Here is an 18380-nt window from a genome sequence, read left to right on the forward strand (position 1 = left end):
AAAAAAAAAGTAATTTATAGCAAGTTGCAAGTCAAATAATGAAAATGTTTGGTAACTAAAGAAAATCAGCCAAAAATAGTTATAAATTGCCTTATTTAGCATTTATTAAATGTTGCGACAATTAATGAATGATAAATAAGACAAATTTTGGCTGTTTTTTTTTTTTTTTTTTCTCTAGCATTATCCGTCAAATAATACCCGGTGTCTAGATTTGGAGCTCGAGTTATATATATTGGCTTATCTTTTGTTTCATTATATGTATTAATTGGATTGTTTTTAGCTTCATGAAGATTATTAAAACCTACTCATATCCTAATGCGATTGACTAAGTTGAGGTCCGTTAGTTGCCAATAATAAATTTAGTTTAATTTGTTGGAGATGAATTACTGTACTCTTGTGTTTCGGAGAATGAAAAGTTTAGATTTCGATTTTTTTTTTTGTTGAATTCAAAAGAAACCATTTAAATATAAGATAAACTAAAAAGGGAAAGAAAATACAAAAGAAATTTTAAGTAAACCTAAAAACAAATTTTATTTGAGAGGTGTATTAAAACTTTCAGTTTAAATTTTTAATAGAAATTATATTATGATCAAATCATATATTTTTAATGCTGCCTAAGAGGTGGAATATTTTTTTATTTTAAAGAAAAAAGAGCTTAACACATTCGATAAAAGTTAGAAAAATAAAATAAAGCAACTCTTATGTCATTTTTAACATAACTATCAATAATATGGATTAGCTTTTACATTACTCTTTAGAGCGATAAAACGACCTAACAACACAATCTACTACATCGATTGCTTTGTTCTAAAAAATGAATTCATTTTTACATAGACAGATATTCCATATAATTGAAAAGAATTTCACTAACCATTTTTTTTTCATACGTCTTTTTTCAAAGGTATTGTCCTCCAACTCTAAAAGTGTTCTTTTATATATGAAACTTGGGATGATTCAAACACGACCCACATCAATAATCCATACGCACCACACCTGCCTAACATACTCACACGTAACAAAAAAATATTATAGAGATTTAACTTTTTTATTACACATAACACAAATATTATCATTCTATTCAATGATGTTCAATCTATTCAAACAATTCTTTGTATTAACTTGATCTATTAGCACAAATTAAATAAACAGGTTAACTCGAGAGATCATTAGTTCTTTTTAGACTCTATTTATGAACTTATAACTAAAGATATTATCTGTTAAAGTCTTTATCTACAAAATCTGCATAAATGAATTAATAGTATAAGAGATGGAATATTATTTTCTCGCAGATAATAATATAACTTCATTTTTAAGAAAGAAAATGGTCCAAGACTAGCTACTTTGAAAACATTGACTTTAATTGTCTCAATGTGTTGGTCTTGTCAAGAATATATGCTTCTCTTATCGCTCAAAAGTTTGTACTTATTATGTGATCTTAAGCTATTATATTATATGCCTAAGTCACGAGCTTCACTACTATTCAGCAAAACCAGTGGTCAATTTTTCATAATACAAAGTTGGAACTTGCAAATGCTAATGTATTATATAATTATGATTTTTTTTTTGGTGACTCATGTTTTTTTGGTGACTTTTATATAATTATGATTGAATTCATTGAAAAGTGCAAATGCCAAATTAAATAGAAAATGACTTTATTCCAAAACAAATTAAGAAAAAATTAAAAATCACAATTAAACGGTGCGCACGCACCAAGATTAATACTACATAATTAAGAAGAACTTTTCATAAAGCATTTCATTGAGAACTAGAAAATGAGACATATATATATATATATGATTAAATTAAAATATTCTCCTATAAGAAACTAGATACATAAGATCAGAATCAGTTAATTCAAATGGTAAGTCAAGTATTATAATTAAACTAACTCCAACTTAAACCTTCTAGAATAACATCGGAACCTATTTAAATTATTTTAGACTCATCATATATAATTAATCTGTTAAAAATATAATTATTAATATAATTTTTTTAATTAGTTTAAATTTTTAAAGTAAATAATTTTATAGTATGATATCAAATTTTTTATGACAAAAAAAATTAAAATTTAATTTTATTAACAAAAAATCTTTTTAATATAAAACAAGTAAAATGATAAAAATAAATGTCAATACAAAATTTACACAAATCATCAAAAGAAGATTTTGAATGTTTTTTCATACAGACATGATTATTGTCCTTAAATAAATGGAAAAGTCTAGGGACCAGCAATTTTGTTAAATTCTGGCCAGCATGTAACCAGCAAAGAAAAGTGAATCATTGGATGAAATCTCATACCAATCTCATACCATTAAAACCATCATTGATGGCTATTTGATGGCTACAAATCACAAAAGTTGCTGGCCCTCTAGCATCTCTCTAAATAAATATATAAACTTAATTGAGGATAATGAACCATTAAACCAATCTGTATTCCAAAAGCAATCTTCTATATGTGTAAAACTATGTATTTTTTTTCTACGGTATCACTCAATCCGGCAGATTAAAAAATAATTTGTCGCGAATCAGATCGAATTTCTATTTAAGGGTTTGTCGTTGACAAATAGATTGCTACATACCCCTTTCTTAAAAATAAACTAGTGAGCTAACTACTAAACCAATCCAATTTGGTTAAAAAAAAGTATAGGTAAAATAATATGAATAATGAGATTAAAAAATTGCATTAATTCCAAATTTAATTAGTGGTATGAATAATTAATATCTAATAATAATTAAATTTAAAGTCCATTGTTTATATTGTTCGAGAAAATCATTGGTTACCTAACATAACCCGACTATGTATCTTATATGTATGTATGTATATATATGTTCCTGAATGTTTTGGTGTGTGAGCTTTCCTATAAGTTGTGTTTGCTTTGCTGTCACATTTGGATCCGATCAAGTTTCGTTATATATGTATAATAAGTTTGCATTGTCTCTATACACAGAGATGAAGCTTCACCCGTGGGAGAGAATCTGTTGGTTTCACACTTCACATTCACATGCTACATTTGTTTCCACATTATTTCATATACTTTATCACCTAATAATAATTCTTTATCCTTGGATGTACATTAAACCACTAAAATTTCCCATATCATCACTAAAATCCAATTACTCATCAAAAGCACCACCCCAACACACTACTATACTTGCCCGTGACACAATGGCCCATCGTATCATCACAAACAACCACCCCTCAGCAATCCTTTCATTTGTCACGAGATCACTTTCCTACTTCTGATTCAATTTAAATTGGTTGAATGGTTAATTTACTCGTATACTTAAGTAAGTATTAATGGCTTGTATTTCGTTTTATATATACAGTAGCATATCGACTAACAACACATTTAAAAAAAAAAAAATCTCAAATTCACAGCAAATTAATACTTAGCTCTATTAGAAGATAGGATAAAAAAAAATATACTATTGAAATTTATTGAGAAAAATTCAAAATAGTCCTGACAATTATTTCGAAAGACAACGAGATCCTTGAAAAAAAAATCCAACCCGACTCCTGACAATTACCTCAAAAGGACAACGAGGTCCCTGTGCAAAAAAAAAGTCAATGTTATTTTTTTTGGCACAGGGGCTAATCAGTCCCAAAAAAAATATCAGGAATCGGATTGGGTGTTTTTTTTTTTTTGGGAACTTCGTTGTCCTTTCAAACTAATTGTCAGGGACCGGGTGGGGTATTCACCCAAATTTATTTGATAAATATTTTAGAACAGAAATATAAAAATATATGTAAATACACATATGTAATTATTTGAAAAAATAAAAATAGAAAAGAAATTTTGAATAATTGTAAAACTTTGCCAATCTTTGAGTTATCATCAAAATACAACTTGATTAAACATAACGAAATCCAATAGTAAAATCAATAATAATGAGAAGTATTTAGATGGTAAATTAAGTTAAAAACTCACACAAAACTTCTGAAATAATAAAGGCAACACAGATACAATAGATAACTCAGATGTTGAAAAATCATTTTCCATATATATATTATTGTTAATATATCATAGGAGACAGAAATACCCAATAATAGCACGAGCTACCACAACCACATGCATGTTCTTACACACTAATTTCTCTCACTCCCTATAAAAGCCAACACATGGTTCTCTCCATCCAAATTGGATATATCTAAGAGAGATGGAGGGATACACTAAGAAGGTTATGATGATAATAATGTTGGTGATTTGCATGATAGGGTCAATGGCGAATGGTCAAGGCTCGTTTTGCAAGATGCCAATAAGTGGTTTGAATGATTGTAAGCCAAGTGTGAGTAGCAGTGTAGCCAATCCAGTGGATCCATCATTCAACTCTCCTTGCTGTAAGGCAGTGAGAGGTGCTGATCTTGATTGCTTGTGCGGTTACAAGGACTCTCCTTACTTGCGTGTCTATGGTATTGACCCTACCAAGGCCATGCAACTTCCTATCAAGTGCAAGGCTAAAGATCCCTCATGGAGTTGCTAGAACATCCAACATCATGTCTTTTCATTTGTTTCCTTTGTATTATTGTTTGTCTATGTGTATGTTGTTCTGTAACTTGTTATTCTATGTGTATGTTATACCCAACTTGAGTTGATTGAATAGTCAACTCACTCGTCTAATTAAATAAATGTTAGAAGTTCGAATTTTGTCTTGTGTATGTAATAATTTATTGGCATTAAACCCTTAAATAGGATTCAAATGTGCGATGAATTAGTCATTGACCTATTGGTTTGGAGAATACTCTGGGCACAACAAAAAAAATTGTGTATGTTATTAATTACTATGTGTATTGTATGTTTGGTTTCATTTGTTGTTCTCTTTGGTTTGGAGAATTAGATCTAGTTTGCTATAGTTGTATTTTATTCCCAGTTTCGCTCTAAATTGTTTGGGTTTATTTATCATTTGTTTAATAGAGCTAAGAAAGGGGTATGTATTATTTGAGTATACATTTTAAACGTAACAACTCTTTATACTTATAGTTAACCTGTTTTAGACATTATATAATGAAAAAAAATATAGTTTCGCTCTAAAGTCATTTATACTAAAGGTATATTATACATCTGAATAATTTGCTAAAAGCTATATAGTTAACCTGTTTTAGACATTATATAATGAAAAAATTTATAGAGAAATAACTTTTAGTTAGTCAATACTAGTCAATTTTAAGATTTAGTGTTTATAATAAACAGTGTAGGATTAAGGATTTATGATTTAGAATTTAAAATAAAAAAAATATTTTTTTAAAAATATTGATTAATTTGGGTTAAAGAAAGTTCGTCCCTAGCATTTGTACATGTTAATTGTTTAGGACTTTAGACCTATGTACAGTTAAAATTCTAATTTATCGTCAATCAAATACTTTGGCATGTTTATATAGATTTCCTAATTTGTAGACCATTAACAACAACTTTTAAGCCAGGCTAATTTTTTTTTTTTTTTTTATCAAAAATAGGGAAATTCGAACTTCTAATCTCTTAGTTGAGTATGAAAAGACTATGTTATTTGAATTATAGCTCGTTGGCTTAAACCCGGCTAAACTTGAGAACATACTAGGGTCACTATTGATAAGAAAAAAAAAAATTATAACAAATAGATTACAAGTCAAACTTATATAAATTATTTATTATACAGGCTTAACTTGCTTAACTTGTTAAGCAAAGAGTCTGACTTAATCAACAAATATACTGATTTAGTAGCTAATTTTTTGTGTATACATAGCATAATTACTTATTCAAGTTAGTATAGGTGGTATGTGTCTTTGGTAGCATTTGTTTAGTGTCTAAAACGCATATAGCATTGGTTGCAAAATCCACAAATTATTGGACATATATACAGTGAAAATACAAAGACACAATATTTTTACATTTTTGTCCTTCATAAATTTCTAGATTTCAGATTATGCCCCACCCTAGTACCAATTTTTTTTCTTTTCTACCCGTGTACTTGTGGGCAAATAAATATTTGCTATTTGTAGAAGCTCAAGGACCAAATAGTCAAATACAAACATTGGGCCCAAGTATTAGTCAAGCCCAATAAGTCAAGCCCAACCCAAACATATAACATTCTCAAGTCATAATCATCGCTCTCCGTCTCTATAAAATGCTAAAACCCTAGGGTTCCATTCAAAGTTTGCATCGCGTGCTGGTGTTGTTTGTGTTTTCAAGAAAAGTGAATTTTGAAATGATGGTAGTTGTAGTTGATGTTATTAGGTTTCGATAATGGCCTTCATAATCCCAGATAAGCTATGGAGATTACAATCGAGTGCTTATACTGATTCATGGGAGGTCAAAATCGACATTTTGGAAGTTTCGCTGATAAATGCCGATCTCGTTTTATCTAATCAAGGCGTTTACTAGTAACTTTGCCATACATTCTTTTCCTTTTTCTGAGCTTTTTTACTTGGTTATGAAATTCACCATCCACAAAATTTATTTATTTATTTATTTATTTTCAGTTGATATGATCCAATATATAGAAGGGAATCGTTTTGATATTTTACAATCTTTTTAAGTCTTTATGATATTCTTAAAGTTTCTTACTCTTTTTTTTTTGAGAGTAATCCTTATTCTATTGTAATGAAACAGTCCTGAATATCTAAGTTACTAGCTTTTAGTACATTAAAATAAAAGATTTGGCTACATCTGTCCTTGTTGTTAAGGATTATAGGTATTAACAGAAATTTTTAAATTTTTTATTTTAATAAACATATTGAAAATTTAAACTTTTATTTTCCTCAATTGATATCATAGTTAAACCCTAAAAAGGAACAAGTAAAAAAGCTGTTGAATTTGACTTGAATAGAAATTTGTCCTCTCTAGGGTTATGTATTTGGATGACCATCACTCCATCAGTGACCCCATTTATGATGCATTATGGCCAATTGGCCGGCCATTCAATGTTTGAGCCTCAAAGTAAAAGAAATTAAAGGAATTTTATAATCATATCAATAAGACTAATAACTAAAATTCATTTCATTTACTAAATGAAAGATGAAACCTTTTCACTTTATCTTGGAAGGTAAATACAAGATTCAACTATGCTATATTTATATTAAAAATCAATTATCAAATCAATTATTCGTATAGAGTACATATTAAAGTATAAAAGATATATTAAAAATAAATTTTCATATACAAATATATATGGTGATTGATATTTAAGTATGCATAGCAAATTTTATATAAGATTTGGTTACAAAACTCAAGGCATGATGATGTTCGAAGAATTCAAACAATTGCTATCTGTGCCAATTATTGTAGTTGTGTATGAAATTTTAGTGATACGAATTAGATGAAACCTAGGTAATTTGTAAAGAAATAGTGGTTCTTTCACATAATTGTAGTAATTAGTTTCTGATATACTTCTGGCTGTAAAGGATTTTACATTTTCTTAAAATACAATACGCCATTGAACGAGTTAAATCGGTTGCACTACATTGTGGAATTATGCACTAAGTTTTAATAAAAATGGAGGAACAAAAAAGGGAAGTAAAAAAAAAATTGGAATTGGTACTCTAATTTGTACCATCCAAACAATTCAATTGGTTTATGGTACTTCCTCTATTGCTATGATTGAAAAATAGAAATTTTCAGCTTCAACTAAATGATTAAAAAGAAATAGAATTAAATTATTAATTTGTATGAATTTTTTTTTTGTTGGATGAAATAAGGGAATAAAAACTTAAATAGATATTTGTGTAACTCCACTCAATCTAATACCATTTGCGGCTAGGATAGGGTGCGGTGCGAGTTTGCCTGCGGGTAAGATAGAGTACAAGTTCAGGGTATATCATACTTTACCCTACCCGCATCCCTAATATATTATATAATATATATGTAAAAGTTATGAATATAGTAAAAAGAGTGAGTGTTAAATCCATAATCTTCTTATAAAAATTTGAAATAACCACTAAGCTAGTGATGATCATATTATTTATAATTTTATGTTAGATTTATTTAACATTTTATTATTTTTAATTGTAATTTGAACTTAATTTTTTATTTTTTATTTTATTAATATATATAAAATTTATTATGGTTGAATTTTATATTTGCTTGAAATTTTTTCTTCGAATAAGTTGAGTAGGGTAGAATTTAGAACTTTAGAGTGCAGATAAGATTAAGGTTGAACGGATTGGGTAGAGTAGAATTTTAAAAAAGTTTCAACTCGCAGGTCAGGTTAAGGTAGAGTCCAAACCCTACCCTTGCCAGCCCTAAATATACACCATCTTCACCCAATTGCAGTAAAGACACTGCCTTAACACACAACTATCGTTTCATAGAAAAGCTTTAATGTGAAATCAATTTTAAGTCTAAAATGTGCAACCCAATATTGTTAGCGGTTCCTATAGCTAAATCAAGAAATGCTAAGCATCGATGCTTACCGTGGGAACAAAACTAGTAACAGACAAGTAAAATAAGTATAAGGCATCTTCTATAATAAATTAGAAATTTGCATTTTATATCCTAGTCAAAATTTTCAATCTCAGCATTCAAATCCAATCGTTATGGTGCTACATACTACATTATCTTGGATCAAAGGGTTTACAACTACTTGTGGTATAGATGAACAGCAGTGAAGATGAAGAAACCTGCCATCTGCGTCACAATCAAATAGTTACCAACTAGTCAAAATTGGCAAATTTATAGCAATGTATGAGAATGAGAGGAAAATACTTACCATTGAAAATGCTGCTCCGTAATAGGGATATGCTGCTGGTATGAATCTCTCATATTCGTTGTGTCTGAAGGGGCGGACAGGGATCTACATACAAAGTTCAAAGGCATTCAAGAATGATGTGTTGTAACAATACCTTGATGACAGTAATAATGTATGCAAGTTTCGAAATAGAGGTTGACATAGTCATGGAAAGAGGAAATTCTAAACCCATATGGGTGAGGGTGTTTGTGTGTAAAATTGCTAGGTTATTTATGGATGTTTGCCGACAAGTTTCAATGCAACCTTGCTTAGAAATAATTGTAAATCCAAGGGATAAATTGGTGTTACGGAATTAGAGGATCAGCAGTTACCTGTTTGGATAAAGACAAGCTTGTATATCCAAGTCTTTCATACTCTACTTTGAATTGAAAAACCCCATAAACATCTGGAACCTTAAATGCTGTGAAATAATAACCCTGAAAAAGAGAGCATAATTTAGACAATTACACTCAAGGTTTTATATGAGAAGAATAGATAAGCATCACCAAAACAAATTCCAAAGCACCTTGTTGTCGGTTGATAAAGTCTTCAAGACATAAGGGCTCATCATGTAAAATTGAACTTGAACATCATTGGCTACGTAAGGTTCCCAAGTTTTGCCAGACCACTCGTAAATTTCAACAGAGTATTCCTTTAAGAAAATTTCAGAAGTGAGCCACAGCCAAAGAAATTATTCTACTTTTTATTTTTATATGGAAAAAAAGCATTAGAACAGTAGCTATATTACCAAATCATCATTGATCCTATAGATGGCTGGTTCATCAACTTCCCCAACTTTGTGGTGTTTCACATTCACCGCCTTAATATAAAAACATGAAGCGACATTATATCAGAAAAATGACCCTAACGGTGTTGTCAATTATCAACTGAATGAAAGAATGGAAATAACATTGATGGAAGCATTTTGTTTATTACCTTGAGGTGACCCCTTTCGTGGAAAACCCATTTGCTAAGTTCAGTCACAAATTGCTCATTACCTGACTTGTCATGTCTGTTATTCAAACAGTACTAAACATAAACACCAACTTTATTTATAGCATGCTTGGCTCAAGATAGTATTGAGGAAGAGAAGGGGGACCGGGGTGGGGGGACATACAGCCACCGTAAGTTGGAAAGTGAAAAACATCACATAAACTAGCTCTTACAAACTTTATTATGGCAGTGTTAACATACAAAACTTGTTATTCTAGCAGTGAACAACAGGAAAGAAGAAAATGTTTATTTCTTTACTTACTTGGTTGGACTCCCAGCCTTCTGCACATCAGACCTGAAAAAACTGCAGAAAAAAAAAATCCAAATATGACATGTTAAAAATGCACTTTACACCATATTACAAAATATTGATTCACAAGTGAGCATTTCGTACCGGTTGCTGAACATGCTCAATGAGCCAGATATCAATATCCGAGCATTATTTCTTGCCTGTCCAAAAGAATAAAAAATGAATAAGTGAGTTCTTTTTATTAGACGTGAAGAGAATGAGTGAGGAAATACAGCTAATGTCCAGATATCATTACAGAAGACATAACATCATGAAAACATGCTTCACAATAAAACAAAAAGATACTCAAATTAAAGTAATATATTTGCGTACTACTATGGCAAATAATGATACTCAAAAAGGGGAATGTAAAGGATAAATAAAGAAGTGTTTCGAAGGCAATAGGACATCATGAGGCCAGAGGCATCAAAATGAGGACAGCAAACAATACAAAACACATGCATATATGCAACAACATGAGGGGAAAAATGAGGAAGAAGTGTTGGGATACATACCTGTACAACTGAAACTAATGACATTGAGGTTCCAGTAAGTGATGGAGGACTAGTTAACTTTGACTTTGGGTTGGCAGAATAAGCTGAAGGAGATGCTGAGAGAACTTTCAACACCTGAAATTAAAGACATATTTAAAAAGAAACAAAAAGAAAACGAAACACATTTGCATGAAGGAACCAACTTCGTATTATACCTGGTTCAATACTAATGATGACAATCACACTACAAGATTATAAGGGGGAAAGAAAAGAAAATACCAGGCTATTGGAAGGGTTTAATGAATGGCCAATCCCCTGGAAAAGTACTGGAGCCTGTTGCATGGAACAAAAAGATCAGAAATTAATAACATACAACAATATGTTAAATTGTTATTGTTAATGCCTTGAACAATGTTGTGCATAATGCAGCTAACATTTAAGTTTAAAATGCACTTGCCTTGATTTTCTCACTTCCCAAAATCACATCAGACTTTATAAAATCGTCGCTAGCAATCAGTGTATGGTCCCCTTCGGTAGCAGAGACAGCATATCCTGAATGGTCTATAACCAATGCACTAGAATCCTAAAAAACAATTATTAACCAAAAAAAGAAAAAGGCACAAACAGTAAGACTCCAGTGCCCAAAATAACTTGCGAATTGCAAATGAAAGCATCGATCACATAATAACTGGTAATGACCAACAAAAGAGAAACCAAATATCACACACAAATTGAATTCAACTAATCAAATTTCAACACTTTAAGCACCTCATCAAAGTCAACCCCACACTCAGTGGCAATTTCCCTGATCAAATCAGAGGCATTGCTGTTAGCTGCAACGATCAAATCATGGCCCGAATCAACGAAATCCAAAATCGCAGCTGCGTCAATTGATCCTCCAAAACCTACACAATCCAAAACAAACAAACCACCCTCACTTCTCCGAAAAAAAAAATCGACACTTTACATCGCAGACAAGTCAAAGAAAAAAACAGAACTTTCCCTATACCCATTTCGCGAAAACAGTAACCGAAACTAAAAGATCTGAGAGCAATTAATACATCAATGAAAATGGACGGAAAATCTTACGTTCGATGGTTGGGGAAAAGAGGATAAGGGCATCGTAGAGGTACTGGCCGTAACGCTGGAGAGAGATAGTGGGGTCATCGGCGAGCTTGAAATCGAGATCGAAACCGCGAGATTTGAGATTGTTGAAGAAGATGGAGTGTGAGGATTTGATGGCGAAGTCGTCCAGCAGAACCAGCACGCGACGATCCGAGGGTGTATCGGGTGAGAAGCAGGTGCATAACAGAGGAACAAGCCCCAGAAAAAGAACGATGAGCTTCTTCGACATTGTAGCTGATTCTCTCTCTCTCTCTACTGCGACTGCGAGTCAAGTAGAGTGTGATGGTTTTTCTTTCACCAAAGTCTTCTTCCACGGCAGTGGGGCCATTTTGTAATTTTGTATATTTTCATTTCGGCCTCTTAATTATTGAAGAATTGTGTGCTTTTCCAGTTATTGTAGACTTGAGCCGTGGGCTTCTTAATCACTAGCCGAAGTAGCCCAATACTTTTTTGGTGACTAGCCCAATACAATTTAGATATACTGTATATCATTTTTTTCTTTTAGTAACTGAAACTTTAGTTGAGTGGTTAAATATCTTGTTTCTTATTACCAAAAAAAAATAATAATAATATCTTGTTTCTTAATATATTGCACTTGGATTTTTTTGAGTATTTTAAATAGATTTGTAATTTTATCAAAATTTTAATATAGGTTATTATAATTTAAAAATTTATAACTAAATTATTACTAATTGTTATTTAAAAAATAAAAAAAGAAAACAATAACCTTAGAAATTGCTATTAATAACTTATATCAAACTCATGTCTGTGTTGTCAACCCTACTTGAGGCTCAAGCAATTGTGTTGCTTATAATCTTTTGACTGATATGTTGCGTTTGATTTTAGGATCTTTATTAGTAAAGCATCTACGAATGCTCTCATAATTAGTTATAAATTTTGGACTAATGTGTTGACCATGAACCAAGAAAATAATAAAAATGTATTGGGGGACTAACTAATTGATTCATTGATGTCAAATTTAATCAGTGTTCGTCTTTCTGCAGCTTATTTAGCAATAAAAAACTTTCATTAATTAAAAAAATTCTAAAAGTTGTCAATTCAGTGATCGTTTCTCAACAAATAAATAATCATAGATGATGAAGAGGTTAAATTAAATTCTTCAAAGTTAAGATGATCTTATTAACAGTAAAATTAATCAAATTATCATATGATATGAATACAGTTTAACAAGCATCAAACTCAAGAATCCAAAGAAGTTACGATTATAAGGAGAATTAGTGTCATATAAATGTAATAAATAACAAATAATCACAAAGTACAACATACATTTTTTCTTGGAATGAAGACAGTGAAGAACAAGCTAAGGTTCCTAACCATTATGACTAATAACAAACTCAACATTTGAATATAGACACAAAAACATTGAATGGAAGATATTTTGAGAATAATAATGCTGGTTTATAATCATTATTGAAATGAGCAACATAGAATCTAATCCTTGTTGGCTAATTTCTTGACAATTGTGGCCATGTACTTGCCTTGATACTCAGCAGTGGCTAACTCTGTTTCACTTGCTTGCCTTGAACCATCACCAGCAAAAGTTCCAGCACCATAAGGTGTTCCTCCTTTGATGGAATCCATTCCAAACATTCCAGCACCAAAGGTATAACCAATTGGAACATAGAGCATTCCATGGTGGACTAACTGTGTTATTGCTGTCCAACTACAACATAATAAAATGTTACATTTGCCAAATTAAAGTTAGTGGATGGACCCTTATTAATCATATCACAATCATGATAATGACTCGAAAAAAATTTGAGATACATAATAATTGAATATTTTATTAATCATATCACAATACATTTTTGGGTATATACATCCAATTCTTCTATATTAAAATTTTTGGGGCAAAAAATGTTTGGCTTCCGATATATTTTTTCTGATTATTAGATGGAATCAATATATAAGGAAACAATATTAGATTAAGCAACAATGATAAGTATGTATTACCATCTTATGTTGATATTACTTCATGAGTTTGTGAAGATTCTACATCAACTAAAGAATCATATAGGGACCTACACTGACCCTACCAAAACATATTTTTTCCCCTAAAAAGACTAATAATACCCGCACCAAGAATAAACAATTCATGTATTGAAATCATATTCACTACTAAGCTGGCTACAATTGTAAAGTTCCGATCCACCACCAATAACGGATATGGTTATATTAAAACTTGCTGTGATTTCCAGACTCTCAATGAACTATATCTTTTCTCTAATAGATAATAAGCACATTATTATGATTCATGTTGCAAACATTCAAAGAAGTTTAAGGTCAGTTTAGATAACTTTTTTTGAAAAAATTGCTTAAACAATAAATATTTATATTAAAAATAATTTATAAATAAATTATTTTATATTTAATTTTTTAATTCCAAAAATATTTATTTTAAAAGAAATATAATAAAAAAAATTTATTATGAGAAAAAATTTTTTTTAACTTTTTCATAAACACTTAAATAACTTTTAAAAAAATTATAATTTAATTTAAAATTATACTAGACATTAATACTATATCTTTTTATAAATTTAAAAATTAAAAAAATACTTATAAACCTATCCAACCTTTTATATTTGTTAGTTCTGAGTATAATTAATCATAAAGATGTGATAATGATATGTACTATCCTATTAGCTGCTCTCTCAGAACATCAAGTTAATGCAAAAACCTACTCTACATTGAATTTTAAATCACAATATTTACTGGTCCATAAAACTCTATCTCTGGAGTATTTATAATCTACATACACAGTTTAATTTTTAGTATAAAAATTTCTCACAAATATTTAATAATACGATGTCATGTTATCAAATCATGTTCACCTTGTAAATAGTAATTTTGTATTATAAAAAACTTGCATTTATTTTATTTTTAAAATAACTAAAGTTAAATAAAACCCCTTTTAAGTAGGTTAAGAATACATAAAAAAATCAGTCATTCATCGATTGTTCATATAAAATAAAAATATATATTAAAATATAAAATATACGTTAAAATATATAAATAATTAATAATATATATAATTACTGATTTAATAATAAACGTACAGTATTTTTGAACCCCTTAACTTGTATGATGAATTCGATATTTGTATAAAATATTTTTTAAAGTAGTCAATGAGGAGTTGATTTAGCTACTTAAAGTCTTAAACACGGTTTAGATCACTTTTTAATCGTCTGAAATTTAAACTCAAAAAAGAAAAGAAAAAAAAAAAAAGAAAAGGTCATACCAAATTAGTTCATTTTCCATTTTCGGTGAAAGTAACAAGATTTGAATATTGAGAAGTTACGGTGATCTTACGCGGTGGTTTCTTGGCCGCCACCCTGAGTGCCGGTGCTGACAAAGAATCCGGCAGGAACACCGGCAAGCTTCTGCTCCTTCCACAACTGCCCCGTGGAATCAAAGAAGCCTTTCATCTGCGCCGCCATGCTCCCAAACCGAGTCGGAAACCCAAACAGCAACCCATCCGCCTCCACCAGCTTCTCCGCCGTTATCAGCGGCACCGCGTCATCCTTCTCCGGCGCCTGCATCGCTTCCAGAACCTCCTTTGGAAGCGTCTCCGTCACTCTGTACAACACTCCTTCAACTCCTTCAATGGTTTCAACTCCTTTCTTCATCGATCTCGCCAGTGATTCCACGTGACCGTACATTGAGTAGAAAACAATGAACACTTTCAGATTCTTGTTTGCTTCTCTCGCCGGTGGCGCCACTTCTCGGCTCGTACTAGTAGTCGCGATCGCTCTCTCGTCCACGCCGCTAACCGGTTCTTGGATATTTTCCGGCTCGGAAACCGGCACCGGTACCTTCTTGGACTTGCTCGGTATGCAACCATTTCCTTTCCCCATTGATTGTGTAATTACTTGCAGAACAAGAAAATAAAGTGTATGATAGGTATGAATTAAGATTTAAGAGTATAGATGGAAAAATAATAGCGCTAATAATGTGAAGAAGAAGAAACAGCAGCTTGGATTTGACTACACTTATGAGCTGTTACAAACTATTAAGATAATAAGAAGACTTAATTAGAAAATAATTGCCATTGGTTGGCTCCCATGCCTTACCTTCTTGAAAATTTAGAACACAACTTTAATTTATGATCGATCTATATAGTTAGTAAATATTATATTATTTTTTTAATATTTAATTAATAATATTTTGTATTTATATTTATAGATATTTTATATATAAAAAATATATATTTTTCTTAATTATTTATTATTATTTAAATAATTATTCATATAAAGATATTTTTATGTGAATATAATATTTGAAAATAATTAAATAATTATTATATTTAATTAAATTATTTAATATAATATATATTAATGTTTTATTTATTATTTTCGAGGAGAGCACAACGTGGCATGAGGGTTATTTTTTCTTCTTAAGAAAATATTTAGCAGCCAAAGGAGACAAAAATAAATTGGTGCCAAAGAATAAAATGATGCAGGGTGTGGACTCACTATAGGTTAGTTGAATATTTCCCTACCATTGACACGTTCCAACTAATATTTCTCACAATTTTTTTTTTTGGTGTCTTAATTATGGGCAACAAACTGAAAGTATAGATTGATATGTATTTTCTTTATTCGATAGGTTCCAAATTTCGAATTATCTTTTTTTATTAATGTTTATGCACCCATTATTACTAATGCAATTATTGGTATACCTAACAAATTCAGAGTAGAAATGATTCTGGTACAAGTAGTGCAAATGCACAAGCTTGTTGCAAGTTTTTAAGTCGAGGCAATTTCTTATATTCACAGGTGTAGATTTAAATATCTTAATGTAGGATACCAAGTTCAACTCGGTGTATTATAGCATCTTGCCATAAGTCATTAGTGGCGTTTAATAACGATAATTAAAGGGTATGTGAAAGGTATATTCGTGTTTCTTTGTCTCATTAAACGGCTTCTTGCTTCTAAATTAAAGCAAATAGAATAGTAATTGATTACGACAGCATAATTCAACATTATGCCCTCGGTTTTAATCATATTTCGATTTAAATTCTAACTTACATTCTATAGTATGAATAATTAATTTTCCAATTTTCTATCAAAGGTATGGGATTAAGTTTAAGAAGCTTGCATATTTTTCTAGCAATTAGATTGAGATGGAATAGCAATATATATATGTATGAGATAAATTAGATAAAGTTTAAGAGCAAAAGAAACAGATAATTTATCTAGCTACAAGCTGTATGATCTTAAATATTCAAAAGAGTGGTCCTACTTGGTGTGAACACCAAGATATTCGATGAAGAACATTGCTACAAGTTAAATTAGCTATAGTAAGTTCAGAAATTAAAATAAATTCAAACACTATGGATAACAAAATCTAAAACATTTTCTTTTTACTAAATATAAGGGATTCAATATCATCATTATTTTCAAATTAATAACATCATTTTTTATTTTATAAAATACGAACACTTCTCTGATTTGTCGTGTCCGCATTGTCGAACACATTTCAGACACGACACTCGTTCGAAACGCAATCGATTTTTTGTGTTCAACCGTGTCTTAATAAAAAAATCATTATAAAAAAATATAGGGAGTCAAGTGTCTACCAGTCAAGAATTGAATAACTCAATTAATAATAATTAATTTTAAATTAATTTTCAAATTTAAAATTTGATTAATTGACATTAATGTCATTTTTTAATCAAAACTTACCTTAATTTATTTTCACTTCCACCCACTATTCACCACACAAAACCACAAATCCTAATCCCTCTTTCCAATGCTCCCACGCTGTCGTAGTTCCGCAGCACCGTCCTCGCGCGCAATCGCTGGTCGTCCTTGCATCCTTCTCCGCCACCTCATCTGCCGTTTGCGCAGAAAAGACAGCCACCATCTCGCTTCTACTTCACCCTCCTCGCGTCCCATCGCGACTCCCCATCGCTCGCCACTCGCACCCCATGACTCTCCATCCATCGCGACACAGCCACCACCAGGTCCCCATTCGCGACACACAATCAACTACTCCGATCCATGACGACTCCTCCACTCGTCGCAACACGCCACTGCGACTCTCCCCACTGTCCACGCAACGCTGTCCAAGACGTCGTCGCCGTCCACCCTGCGGTTCTTCTTCTCCTCCTCCTATTTGGTTTTGAATATTTTTTAACTAGTTTTTATGTTTCTTTTTTCTACATTTTAAATTATTCTTTTTATTAGTTTTGGATGATTCTTTTTCCTATGTTTTGTATGTTTTTTTCTTAGGATTTAGATGATTCTTTTTATTAGTTTTGGATGATTCTTTTTCCTATGTTTTGTATGTTTTTTCCTTAGGATTTGGATAATTTTTTATCTTATGTTTTGGTGCTTTTTGTTTTTTGGAGTTTCGAAGTTTTTTTTGAAAGAGGAATTAGTGTTTGTGTAATAGATGGTAAAAGGTAAATTAGAGTAAGAAGAGGCAATTAATAATCATTAATTTTGTATATTTAAAAAATTAAATAACCACTAATTAATGACAATTAATGTTATTAATTAGTATAGAATATAATTCAAAAATATTTGTTGGCTTATTGTTGGCTAGACCCCTCTTACTTTCTTAGCGGGATTCAAAAATTATTCTCCGAACACACTTGGACACATGTAAATATTATCACGTGTTAATATATCCAGTTTTAATCTTAACATATATTCTTGAAATGAGTTTAGAAATAGTAAGTACTTTTTTCGTCCCTAAGGTTTGAGGTAAAAATCAAAGTCGTCCCTTACCTTTTTTTGTTATTAAAATCATCCCCA

General features: G+C 30.7%; 2 protein-coding genes, 1 non-coding gene and 1 pseudogene across 4 annotated transcripts; 2 read left to right on the forward strand and 2 right to left on the reverse strand.

The window, feature by feature from the left end:
- Window positions 1–4044: 4044 nt before the first annotated feature.
- Window positions 4045–4646, forward strand: LOC148569715 (putative lipid-transfer protein DIR1 pseudogene; annotated as a pseudogene). Its single transcript, XR_015907445.1, has one exon. The product of XR_015907445.1 is annotated as a putative lipid-transfer protein DIR1 pseudogene (transcript).
- Window positions 4647–6230: 1584 nt separating this feature from the next.
- On the forward strand, window positions 6231–6374 carry LOC148569716 (small nucleolar RNA snoR83). The gene has a single exon (XR_015880478.1). It is a non-coding gene; the product is annotated as a small nucleolar RNA snoR83 (small nucleolar RNA).
- A 2060-nt stretch (window positions 6375–8434) lies between these two features.
- DGL1 (dolichyl-diphosphooligosaccharide-protein glycosyltransferase 48kDa subunit family protein) lies at window positions 8435–11906 on the reverse strand. The gene is made up of 13 exons (XM_016331551.3): window positions 11563–11906; window positions 11242–11378; window positions 10931–11056; window positions 10753–10806; window positions 10495–10608; window positions 10085–10140; window positions 9953–9994; window positions 9634–9709; window positions 9446–9517; window positions 9224–9349; window positions 9030–9134; window positions 8680–8763; window positions 8435–8597 (listed from the first exon to the last, which is right to left on the reverse strand). The coding sequence occupies exons 1-13, from the start codon at window positions 11825–11827 to the stop codon at window positions 8550–8552; spliced, it is 1305 nt and encodes a 434-aa protein (XP_016187037.1). The 5' UTR covers window positions 11828–11906; the 3' UTR covers window positions 8435–8549.
- An 875-nt stretch (window positions 11907–12781) lies between these two features.
- On the reverse strand, window positions 12782–15701 carry LOC107628918 (putative NAD(P)H dehydrogenase (quinone) FQR1-like 1). The gene is made up of 2 exons (XM_016331552.3): window positions 14929–15701; window positions 12782–13282 (listed from the first exon to the last, which is right to left on the reverse strand). Exons 1-2 carry the CDS (start codon window positions 15471–15473, stop codon window positions 13051–13053), a joined length of 777 nt encoding a protein of 258 aa, XP_016187038.1. The 5' UTR covers window positions 15474–15701; the 3' UTR covers window positions 12782–13050.
- Window positions 15702–18380: the final 2679 nt, after the last annotated feature.

Source organism: Arachis ipaensis, chromosome B3 (assembly GCF_059453495.1).
Source record: "Arachis ipaensis isolate K30076 ecotype BB chromosome B3, ASM5945349v1, whole genome shotgun sequence".
NCBI classification, from domain to species: domain Eukaryota; kingdom Viridiplantae; phylum Streptophyta; class Magnoliopsida; order Fabales; family Fabaceae; genus Arachis; species Arachis ipaensis.

What these genes read in the sequence shown, in the direction of transcription:
- DGL1 (XM_016331551.3), bottom strand. Translation starts at nt 11,827, where the DNA reads ATGTCGAAGAAGCTCATCGTTCTTTTTCTGGGGCTTGTTCCTCTGTTA. An exon ending in TTGAGCATGTTCAGCAACCG is followed by an intron (nt 9,995 to 10,084) that starts GTACGAAATGCT and finishes TTTTTTCTGCAG; the next exon opens with TTTTTTCAGGTCTGATGTGC. An exon ending in ACGGAGCAGCATTTTCAATG is followed by an intron (nt 8,598 to 8,679) that starts GTAAGTATTTTC and finishes ATTGTGACGCAG; the next exon opens with ATGGCAGGTTTCTTCATCTT.
- LOC107628918 (XM_016331552.3), bottom strand. Translation starts at nt 15,473, where the DNA reads ATGGGGAAAGGAAATGGTTGCATACCGAGCAAGTCCAAGAAGGTACCG. An exon ending in GGCGGCCAAGAAACCACCGC is followed by an intron (nt 13,283 to 14,928) that starts GTAAGATCACCG and finishes ATTATGTTGTAG; the next exon opens with TTGGACAGCAATAACACAGT.